Raw genomic sequence first — 12,463 nt, forward strand, 5'->3', positions numbered from 1 at the left:
AATGAAGTCATACAGGGTAGGAAAGGGTAAAGCGGGGTTAGTTAGAGTGACTGCTGCCTATGCAAAGGCTGGTATAGAAATTCGAAAAGGAAATTTGATCTTTAGAAGTTCTGAATAGGAAGAGGAAGGATCCTTGATTGCTCTGAAGTGTGGAGAGACCTAACAATTCTGGATCTTTGCAGGAATGATCTGAAACAGCTCTGGATGTATAGAGCGTGCCAACGTGTCGTCACCACAGGGGGCGTGGCATTGGGCGTGGCATTGGGCAATGTTAAGTCAACCTGGTTTTTACCCCTCAAAGATGTCCGCCGCTACCAAAAGACACTTGTTGACGCCCCCTTCAGGATTTTTGGCCCGCTCTATAGATTGGGAGGCGACCTGGGTACTGGAAATAGGGTGGTTGCTGCTGAAAGAATTGTACACTGAAGGGGGAGAGGAGGGGTTTGTTTATTACTCACCACAAAATAAAAAAATATATATGTTAACACTTGTTTAGTAAAGTACAGTTTTTCAAACTGAAACTATGTACATACATCTGCTGATGCCTCTGGACACATCTTCAGTTATGTTTTTTCCTCCTTAAAGTGCATTATAAGTTGTTTTCCAAACTGAAAGAACTCAACTCAAAGTTTATTAGACTACATAATATTTCTTATTTCTATTTTATTATATCAAATAATGTGCATTATTTCAAAAGTGACACCAACATGGTCTATTTGAATTGTGTTCTTTGCTGTTCCTGTCATCACGAACTCCCCCACTGATCTCTCACTGCTCTGTGTCCCTCCGTCTTGTAGGAGAACCCGTACCTGTGCAGTGACGAATGTGATGCCTCGAACCCGGATCTGGCCCATCCCCCCCAGAACATGCAGGATCGTGAACGCAGTGGTCTAATCACCTATTGGCAGACAGTCACATGGAGCCGCTACCCTGAGCCCCTTTTGGCCAACATCTCCTTGGCCTGGAACAAGAGCCTGGAGCTCACAGATGACATCCAGATTACCTTTGAATACGGCCGTCCTACTCACATGGTGTTAGACAAATCCATGGACCACGGACGCTCTTGGCAGCCCTACCAGTACTTCGCTGACGACTGTCAAGATGCCTTCGCCATGCCACCCAAGCGCGTCAGTGACCTGACACCCGCCAACATCACACGGGTCATCTGCACTGAGCAGTACTCCAAGTGGGTAGGCTCCAAGAACGAAAAGCATGTGAAGTTTGAGGTGCGAGCGCGTTTTGCTGTGTTCGCTGGGCCTCGCCTGCTGAACATGGACAGCCTGTACACTCGCATGGAGAGCATGAAGGGCCTGAGGGACTTCTTCACCTTCACCAATCTGAGGCTGAGGCTTCTCAAGCCTGCCCTAGGAGGCACCTATGTCCAGAGAGACAACCTGCTCAAGTACTTCTATGCCATCTCCAACATCGAGGTACCTTCAAGGTGAGGGATCTTGACTTTTTTTTGGTTTAGTTTACAATTTTACTAAAATAATAATTTTCTTTAAGAAAGAAAGAAAGAAAAAAGAAAGAAAGAAAGAAATATCCAGGATGCAGTTTTTGGTTTCAAATTATTATCAACAATATGCCAGTATCAAATGTAAAACCTTCACTGAAATTGTAAACACTATGTTTTTTTCTGTTGTTTTATACAAACTAGACATTCCAATTACTTTTTTTTATTGATAAAGACGGTAAAGCTAAATGGGCAGCTGAAACACTATTTCCAAAGGGATTAGATGGAGACAGCAGTGGGGATCATCTCATAACATTACCACATATTGCTCTGCCTTAAATTCATAATAATTACATGTCAAATATTCCTGCACTCTCCTCTACCACCTCTTCCCAACATTGAATCACTTTTGGATAGATTTTCAGTAAATTCGGATGTGAATTTATTCCCCAGGCAAATTTCTGTCTGAGCTCACTTTGAATTTAGTACCTTTTCCCTGAAAAAAGTAATATCTTGTCATGTTCGATTGACAGAATACATGAGCAAGGGACACATTGAACATAAAGTTTTGATTACGACAGTGAATAATTAAATAGTCTTTCTTTCTTTCTACATTGGGTGTTGACACCAAATTTGTTGTGGTATACGGCAGATCTGTCAAAAGAATCATTCACTAGTAAAGACCACACCATCAAACATAATCGAGTTAGGTTGTATTTATTGGATCTGAAAACAGCATGGATTGATTGAGCAATGGAGGAATGGGGGGATGTGCGATATTAATGAGGGGATGTGAAGTTAGAGGGATGGCAGGCGAGTGGGATGAGTGTCGGGAAGATGTGATGAGGGGTGAGGTGGAGAAGGAGCAAGGAGCGAGTGGTGAGGTGATTAAGATGGGGTGGAGAAGGAGCGAGGGGATCGAGGGTGATTTAGCAGGTGGTAGTTGGTGGTTCCGGGGGGGAATGAACCCTGAGTAATTGGCTTTGGGGTCCGTAGAGCTGAGTGGCGCTGGTTTACGCCTGAAGACTCCAAAAAGTGGTGCTCTGTGCTGTCACGGTAACAGGACGTGGGTGATGTCAGGCCGTTGGAACGAATGTAGACGGACTTGGCAGAGTGGCGTTGTAACGTGCCGAACCGGGACTGTCGCGAAACGAGCGCAAACCTGGTCGCGGACGAGACGTGTGAAAGTGGGTGGCCGAAAAGGATGAAACGGGACTGTATGGTCAGTGTTTGATCTCGCACGCGAACGCTGGATACTGGCGATATCATCGCTGGAGTACAAGCTGGCACCTGGTGTTGTGGGCTGAAGGAGGAGAAATGATGAGTTTCTGATATGTGGTACGTAATTAACTATTATTTAATCGGCCGACGGAGCAACACGTTGGTGAGCCTGGGCTTGTGTGCGCCCTGCGTCCATGCGAGAAACAGATCGAAATGGCAGATGGCCTCATGTATAAATACAACCCTTGATTAGCTTGGTGGGAGGAGATAAGGGAGGAGTTGTCCCAAGCAGGTGAGCTTGGGAGGAATTGATATAAACCAGATTGGAGGCAATTACATGGGGGAGTAGATTGTAATCTGATGTTCTCTTCCCTCCTGAACTTGCGTTGTACCAACTGCATTTACTCCACAAAAAATATGAGATTATTTTCATTCAGATTTCTAAATACAGTAGGTCATATGTTCAGTTCTGAAAGATTACTTACTGAATACGGTATGTTGTGAAATTCACTTCACCTGGCTTTCTCAACATTTTGACAGTCAGTGTCAGAGCTGTACGTGATTACTGTCCCATTTACACACACACACACACACACACACACACACACACACACACACACACACACACACACACACACACACACAGACACACACACACACACACACACACACACACACGCTCATATCCAGCCTAATCCGAGGTCACTCACAATGACCCATCTCTCTCACCATGGATCCTACGCTGGCTGTCATTGGCCGGTGAGCGCAATGATTAACGACACAAACAGACGGCCTCGGTGGTCTAACGTTAACTGCGATCCACATTCTGCGGGGGGAGCTGGGAACCCTTACATGGCAACTTTGTGACAGTGAAGGATGGTTGGGCCGTCACGCGCCTGCTTAGCATCAACAAGCCATCTCTCCTACCTTTCAGAATAGTTATTCCAATCAATACGGCAGGGTGACATTTGAATGGTATTTAACACCCTCGTTGGGTTTGCGTACGTGTGCGTGTGATTGTGTGTGTGTGTGTGTATGTGTGTGCGTGTGTGCGTGTGAACACACTTGCGTTTATGTGTGTTTGTGTGTGTGTGTGTGTGTGTGTGTGTGTGTGTGTGTGTGTGTGTGTGTGTGTACGCGTGCGTGTGTGTTTTCCGTGTGTGCGTTGGGGGTTGGGGAAAGTGAAAACATGTAAGCGGTTCAGAGGTGTAAGTTGATGTGGGCGTCTGCCTGTGGATAGGGGGTATGGGGGTGTTTGATGAGGTCCTGAGTGTATGCTGACACAGCACACAACACACGCGCACACACACACACACACACACACACACACACACACACACACACACACACACACACACACACACACACACACACACACACACACACAGCTCTCTGGCACTGGGGATAGGACCTGGAGGTATTGATCACAGGAACTTTTCAGGCTCAGCACGGAATCAGAGAGAGAGAGTGAGGGGGGAGGGGGGAGAGAGAGAGGGAGAGAGAGAGGGAGAGGTGGAGAGAGAGAAAGTGGGGAAGAGATTGATAGAGAGAGAGACAGAGAGAGAGAGAGAGAGAGAGAGAGAGAGAGAGAGAGAGAGATGGTGGAGGTGAAATTGTTCACAGCTACAGTATGCTAGAACAACCTCCAAAACCAATAACTTTAACGATCGGCAGGACACATGTCGTCTTTATAGCGTCGTTCAGTAATCACAACAACAGTTTTATAATTTCACTGGAAAGCCCAGTTGTGCTACAATACTCGACACAGTTGCCTCATCCCGTGCCAAATTTATGGTAAGCCGTCAAACGTCAACTTTCAGATTTATACACTTGCATCATGTTTTTCATCTCTTTGTCTCTTTCCCATCCTGAAAGCTGTGCGGATGGCAGCTGGTGACAGTATCTTTATGTGCTGGATTTGGTATCAGAGGGCCCAAATATAGCCTTGTGGAGATGACTGAGGCCAGTCCATCTTCCTCCCTTGCTGCCCACACCTCCCGTAACATAATCACTAATCAATAAGTTATTCTGGGCAGCCAGCAGGGGTATTGGGTGATGGTGGTGGGGGGTCCTCAACAGTACAGTACAATCATGTGTGTCTGATGCTTACGGCTGCAAAATTGATTTTGGGGGCCAGACGATTAGTCAATGTTCCCTGGACAAAAGGCTAAGCTATTTCATCTCATCTCATCTGCCCTTAGTAACATATTGGGATTTCCAATGCTTAAAATTTGAATAATGAATATTCCGCTCCACTGGTGCTCCGGCGGGGATGGCACAGTAAAATGGGTTTTATATGAGCAAGACCGAGAGGCAGTGTACTGCAGGTCACCACGGTAATGAGATAGGCTGCCGTTATCGATGGGAAGAGGGTTGTTGTCACTTCCTGGCTGTATCGTATGTCCCCAGGCCTCCAGCGATGGCTCTCTGGCTGAACCCAGTTAAAAGTAATGATTATTAGTTAACTAAACATTGGCGTGAGTTGATTCTGGATGCAGACCGGAGAACAAGCCCCATTCCTTTTAAACCAACCACAGGATGGACCCTCTTTGTGCTGCGTCTCTTTGATCTGACGCTGCATTGTCAGAATGACTGGCTGTGCAATAAAGAGCTGGCGCAGGTATGCGGGAAGCCAGGTACTCAGGGCCGAATAGTGCTGTTTTATCAATAAATACGTAACGTGAGAGGCCATTAAGTGCAAACGCAGGCAAGTGATGTTTGACAGGAGGAGGGTGGTAAATTTAGATTTGTGGACGTGCTGAAATCACTCAGCAAACTGGATCTCACACAGGTCGAGGGGGGTCATGTTGGGTGGAGGACGGTCGGAGGTATAGCAAAGATATAAAGGAGAAGAGAAGGTCAAAGAAGAGGTGATGGAAGCAAGGTCAAATGCAATAGAGTCGATAGAATAGTATTATAGTGTATGATTCAGCATCACTCACCACTCGTTGCAAAGTTCTACCAAGGTTAACCGTAATGAGCTGCAGTACAGACTCAAAATATAAACTCAAGCCAAGGTATTTTTTGGTCTGAGAGCCTTTAGGCTTAGTTTACACTCATTTGATGTGATATAGCCTACTCATACTGACTGCAGGGTAGGATTTGCTGGAACGGATGGGGGGGGAAATCAATGCCTCTGCTTCTGATATGCCCCTCTGGCCATGCGCTGTATGTGTTATCCCTGCTTCTGGTCAGACTGAAGTAAATACATGCATTTGGAGGGGGGGGGGGGTCTAGACTGTCTGATATGTTTGATATTACTACAATTAAACAATTTAATAAAATAATTTGTATTAACCTAGTAATTAACCCTGGGCTCTCTGTTTTGGGCAAATTGTCAGAATTTCTAAAATATCTCTCTCTCTCCCTCTCTCTCTCTATATATACACTATATACTGTATAAGATAGAGAAAATAGCTACTCCAGAAGCTCACAATGCATCGCGATGGGACACGTTGTGAGCTTGTAGATCGGCTATTTTCGCTATGTCGTACGAAGAAGTATATAGGGCTTGAGCGGTTAAGAAAATCTTGACCCCCCCCCCCCCCCCCCCCTTTCCGTTTTTTTCTTTAAAAAAAAGAATAATAATAATTTGAACCGGACTGCTTGCACGTATCCCTCACAGCACAGGTCATGTGAAAGCCATTGCCAAGCATTAAACAAAGAGTTGCAATGCTTCAACTGTAGGCCATCACTTACATCGGTGAAATCAGATTGAGCAGGAAGCTTCAGTCGTACAGTAAGTGGTCATCTCAGATTCAGCCTCGTTCCATCTTCCTTGATCTCCTTTGTACCATTTGTCTGCAGTCGTCGTCCCTGAGAACGTTGCATGGAACGCAACGCAGCGGGTCATGGCCCGCCTGTTGTCTCCGTTGCGCACTGCAAAATCCTGAGTCTGAATCTAACCCTGACAATGTAAAAATGTACCCGTAAGACTCAGTTTTTTACGCTCTCAGGGTTAGATGAACACTCGGGATTTTTGCAGTGTGGATTAGGAGAGGGGTCATGGATTGGGGCTTTCTAATGAAATAAGCGGCAGGTCGTAGAGCGGGTCTTTATAATGGAATAAACGCTATGGCTGTAAGCTCAGGAAGAGCCACCTAAGTGGATTAGGGCCAAGATGGAGGGAAGGAGACGGAGTGGGGCGAGGAAGATGAAGATGAAGCTTGCATTAGTCTTCGTCCTCAGTGGTAATGACTAGCATCAGGTCCTTTCACTGCCTTCAACTGCTCCTCCTGATCAGATTGGCTGGTGGGGTCAAGTTTAGACCGTCTGTTATCAGTTAGCTGTGTGAAAGGGTGAAGATTCCTGAACACTGTTTAAAGATGACAGACAGACAGACAGACAAAATATGTGGAAAGGTAAAATAATTTAAATACAATAAAATATGTGATAGACAATATAAAGATGACTTACGGTTAGGTAAGTCAGGCCCTCTGTACCTGGGCTAGTCAGGTGTGCATAATGTATAAGTAGATATTAATAGAGCGAGGCATACTGTAGGTATCGTGTGCATTCTTTTACCGATGCCCTTACCGAAATATAAATAGATCATAACACTGACCTGGCTTTCTGTACTTTAACTGACCACTTACTTTACTTTCTTCATTTATTGGACAGAACAAGGCATTCAAATACAGTACAGTATAGTACAATTATGAAAGCGATGTAAAATTGCTTTGGTTAACATAGGGTATGAACCATTGGCAGATATAAATATGCATAAATATCATGTAGCCTACAAAAATCAACAGAACTGTGGATCGATGTGTACATACACTGTATGCACTGTATATAGTTAATATAATTAAATATATATCTATATATGTAGTAGGTATATTATGCACAGATAATCAGCAGTCATGTGCATCAACCAATATGTACAGTTGCTGTTTTACTGATCTGGCAAAATCTGCTATGACTGGTGGTAAAATCATTGTGTTCATAATACAGATTCTAGAATTCTATCAGAAACATCATCTGCTACTTCCCCAAACAAACCAGCATGGTTAAACCGCATCAAGTGTTTCATTTAGACAGTACTGCATTTTTGAGAAGGGACCCAAGCTCAAAAATACGTTCATTAGCTAGCGGCTCTTCCTTTCCACTTTCGACTGTGTGTGCCGTGCCATGCATGTATGCATGCATGCATACTTCCTGTGTGTGCATTAAGATATGCATATCTGCTGCTAGCACAAATGGAAAGTAGCTTGCAGTGTAGAGGAGTGCTAAGAGAATGCTATTATACTGAATGTCTGTCGCTACAAAAATGGCAGCATGAAAAAGTATCAGATGTGTTTTTACATTTCTTATACAATAGGCTACATAAGAAACTAGAAAAAGTGCTCCTCGGAGCACAGGTCTCCGCCAGGTCAGGTAGGTTATTGTGGCCTCCTGGTGGCACTATATTAGGCCAATATGAAAAGGGTGCCATTTGTTCTTAGGCCTTTCACAGCAATCGGACACTGCATTCATGATTTGAGGCATTTTGTTCCAAAAATGTGTTTTGCTAAATTAGACCTGCTGGTGGCGCTATAACAGGCCAATGTGAAAAGGCTGGCATTTCTTCCTCGGCCTGGTGGGAATGTGCGTGCAAAATTTCACGAATATTGCATGCTGCGTTCATGATTTGAGGCATTTTGTTCAAAACAAACCAATCCTGAAAACTTTGGAAGGCAATCTTAGCCAATCAGGATGGAATATGGTAGCATCATTGTTGAATATTTTCATGAAACTCCAGAATTCCTCACTTGTATCCTCATGTGGTGTAATCTTAGTGGCCGTGTCACTGAGTGAACCTTCAGGCTTAAGATGTGAAAACAAAAGGTGACAGAGAGTCGGGAACTAGACTGATGCAGGAGATGTGTTTGGAACACAGATATTGATTTTCTGTCCTAAACATTTGTTTTGCAATTTTTCAAACTGTTAAATATACACTTAATTTGAAAAGGGTCGTGGAAGTTTATTAAAGCAATCCCTGAACTGCATAATTATGCAGCAAAGTTGGAAAAAGTTAAGCTGCACGCACGCACACTTTGTTTAATTGACCCCCCCCCCCCCCCCACACACACACACACATCTTTGCTGCTTTTGGCAAAAAAACACCATGGCAAAGAACTGGTTAGGAAGTATTTATATGAAGAATTATAGTAATAGGACGGACAATCTTTATGTATAGTGATTTCCAGGTGAATTTTGGCATACTAGAGGTTCGGTCCTCACACCTACGTCGCACTGCCGATTCGACCGATATGTCTGAGTCATAGTGTCGGGGGCTTTGTTACCCGTTGTGCCTGTCTTTTCGTGTCCCTTTTGTGCCCATATACTGTATGGAGATCTCAGTATCTGTCTGTCTGTCTACCTGTGTCCCTTTTATACCTATATATGGAGATCTCTGTCAGCGGTTCTGGACAACTGGATAAAATTATCCATATACAGCCTATATATGGACATAATCGGTCGGATTATGTCCATACTGTATATAGGCTGTATATGGATATGGAGTCCTTGCCGATGTCCACGCTGAGTTTGAAGTGGGTCGGTCCCATATATGTACGTCACCATATATGGGCATAGTGGTCGGATCTGTGGCTCAAGACAACCGGATCTCCATATATATGCCTATATATATATCGGGTTTGTTTATGGTTATGTCTGAGTCATAGTGACATGCCTATATATGGGCGCATCAGTTTTGTTTATGGTTATGTCTGAGTCAGAGTGACGTGGCTGTGGTCCGCCCGCCGGCCGGCCGGCCCACCCTCCCCCATTAGCCAATTTTAATATACAGTAGGATTTTAATATATAGTAACATCTATATATATATATATATAGTATATAGTATATAGTAACATCACTGGGTGTCCATGTTTAGCAGAGGACTCGGTCAGGACACAAGTGATGTGATATAGAACCCCGTCACAACTTAGACTTAAACTTCATCATGAATGACTTGAGACGTCATTTGACTTGTTGTAGGTGTAACTAGAATACTAAGAATAAGGTGAAGGGGATAGAAGCGGGGGGAGACAAAGATTGAATCTTGGTTCATTGACATGAGACTACAGTAATACTTGGCAGTGGCACCTCTGATGTTTATCTTCATAAAATGTATCTATACTACAATTGGCAAACTGGCTGAAAGCCTTAAGGGCAAAACGGGAAAAAATCAGTTTGTCAGTTGCATGTTAGGTTTCGCTTTTGGTTTGCATGATGCAGTTAGGTTTCGCTTTCGGTTTGCATGCTGCAGTTAGGTTTCGCTTTCGTTTTGCGCGTTGCCAAATCATGTGCGAGAAACAAGCACCGGTGTTGCAAGGAACGTCTACACGCTCTTCTGTCTCTGTCTCCCCACGATTTTTGAACCCCAAAATAAGCGAGCCCTCGCTTATTTTTGCGCGGACGTAATTTGTTTGTCATTGTGGTGAATGTTGTGTGTGCTGCTGATGTTTGTTGTGTGAAGCTTAATGTCAGAGTGTTTGTGTTGGAGCGCCTCAGTGCGGCTGCAGAGTTCATGTGCAACATCCTGCATGCGCGGCTGTGGCTTCACAGTATGGGGGGGGGGGGCCACCCGGGGGCCCACCCTCTGGGTATTTTTTTATTTATTTTTTATCCCATGATTTTGTACCCCCAAACGACATTTTCTTTGGGGGGGTTAGGGGGGGGGGGTTAGGGGGGGTACTAGAATTCTGCCCGCGTAGCGGGCAGAACTTCTAGTAATATACATTTTACATTATTTACTGTGTCTACTGTCTTGTGGTAGAATTACATCCAGACTCGCACTCCTCAAGTGTAAAAATTGTGGCTTTGGAGATCCAAATGTGAGAGGTATCGTTTTTGTGTCCAGAGTCAGACCTGTTACATAATGTATTCTTAATCCTACTGTGAAATGGGTGATAACAATTCACAGGAAACAATTACAGCTCAGTAGAGCACAGACCTCTGCCACGGTAGTACAAATGTGTTCTGAAATCGGTCAATATTTTACTCATATTTTTACAGAGACAAACGATTTAACAGCAGTTAAATTGCTGAGGAAAATATGACATGAGTAATGTAATGTTTTGCCTTTAATCATTTGGATTTAACATGCCTTGTAGTCATAATCTAATAATGAACCACAATGAATCCATTTTCATTTTTAACATTAGTTCACATCACTATACTTTTTTAAAAGATCCACAAAAACTCTATAGGCTATTTAGCTGAAGCTTTATTCATATACTGTACTGATGTGTTCAGAACAATATAGCAAACTGCCTGTAATGATTTTGACAGCAAGCAACTATAATTTCAAAACAAACAGCAGCCATTTTGATATGAAAATAGTAGGGTAAACATAGGTGTTACCAATGATACTAATTAAGGTTCCGTTCCATTGATTCAGGTCAAACAGAGTCTCTGCTCACTGGAAACACTGCTACACTAAATCGAATCGAGCCCATTGGTAACACATCTACCCTACTATTTCATGGCGATATGGCTGCAAAACACTAAAATACAAATACAATTTAGGCATCTAGCAGATGCTCTTATCGGGAAGGACTTACAAATCCTGTCGATCAGAGTAAGCGCATGAACAGGGTCAGTTGTCAAGCAATCGCTGCTGAGAAAACAAATAGGTACAAGTAACTAGGATAACGACTATCATACCTGACACTTGAACAACACACAACATCTCTCTGTAAACAACATACTGTACCATAAACTGTAACTATCTATTCAAATAACATACAGCAACTAGCATCGATCTAATACTCCACAAACAGGAAGTGCAGACTCAAAGATATATAAGTAGGCTTAAGTGCTAGGAGGTGAGTGTCCAGACTGCAGTGGGAGACGGGATATGAGTCTGCAGTCCTGAATAAGGGGGAGGTCAAAGGTCATTCCACAGCTTAGGAGCCAGGAGGAGTAAAGTCTAGGATGCTTGGAGTGTTGATACATTTCCACATGTTCAACAAGGGAAATGTAATGTAATGTTATAGGGAATGGAGGAATTGCTGTTTGCTTATCATAGTGTGTGTAATGGCATGGTACCGTACAGTATATCACGCTGATAAATGTATGTAATAGATGAAAGAAGCCAAATCATAAACAAGTTAAGTAGCTTACTACTTAAATAAATGCACGTTATTTGTTTTAAGTTCAGCATTTCGCTTAATTTGATCATCAGACCAAAGATTTGGGATTTTAAAATGCTATGCTTGTTTTAATATACAAAATGTCTAATTTGGCTGTAATTATAGTAGTTATTGGCAGTATTTTTGCATTTTATTGTACACACATTTGGAACCTTGTATAGGCTGTAGGCTGCTGCGTTACTGGTCGTGGTATTATAGTGTTAATGTATGAGATGCATTAAATAACACTTATCTATCGAAGTTACACAATCATTAACAGCAGTTCAGACAGGACAAGCCCGCAAATCAGTTATTATTCTATTATTAGTCTAATTATTAATTAATTAATTGTTATTATAGCTCCTTATTAAATCTATTATATATATAACTTACATATTATATATACAATTTAGTAAACTGAAGTTAAACTAAAAAACTATGCCTATGCCTATGCCCAGTGTTTTTTTCCCCCTTTCTAGAGCAGAATAAAATTCAATAAAATATATATATTGAAATTGAAATATAGAACAACAATAACACCCTTCATCTGAGTTATATAACCGCTAGAGACAGACTAGACAAACCCTTACAGTATGTCTGAATGATACAGAGGTCTACTACTGTATGACAGGAAAATGAAGCCTGAATGACGATGACAGAAAAGTGAGGAATA

General features: G+C 42.9%; 1 protein-coding gene across 1 annotated transcript in view; it reads left to right on the plus strand.

The window, feature by feature from the left end:
- The window catches only part of ntng2b (netrin g2b), a gene marked incomplete at its 5' end in the record, with an annotated part of 69,147 nt that overhangs the window by 11,529 nt on the left and 45,155 nt on the right, over positions 1-12,463 (plus strand). The window contains one exon of the mRNA XM_080418707.1: positions 798-1,441. Within this exon, the coding sequence (XP_080274833.1) occupies positions 798-1,441 (644 nt within the window). The remainder of the gene's footprint in view (positions 1-797; positions 1,442-12,463) is intronic.

Source organism: Gymnoscopelus braueri (assembly GCF_963280865.1).
Source record: "Gymnoscopelus braueri genome assembly, chromosome: 22".
In the NCBI taxonomy this organism is placed as follows: Eukaryota; Metazoa; Chordata; class Actinopteri; order Myctophiformes; family Myctophidae; genus Gymnoscopelus; species Gymnoscopelus braueri.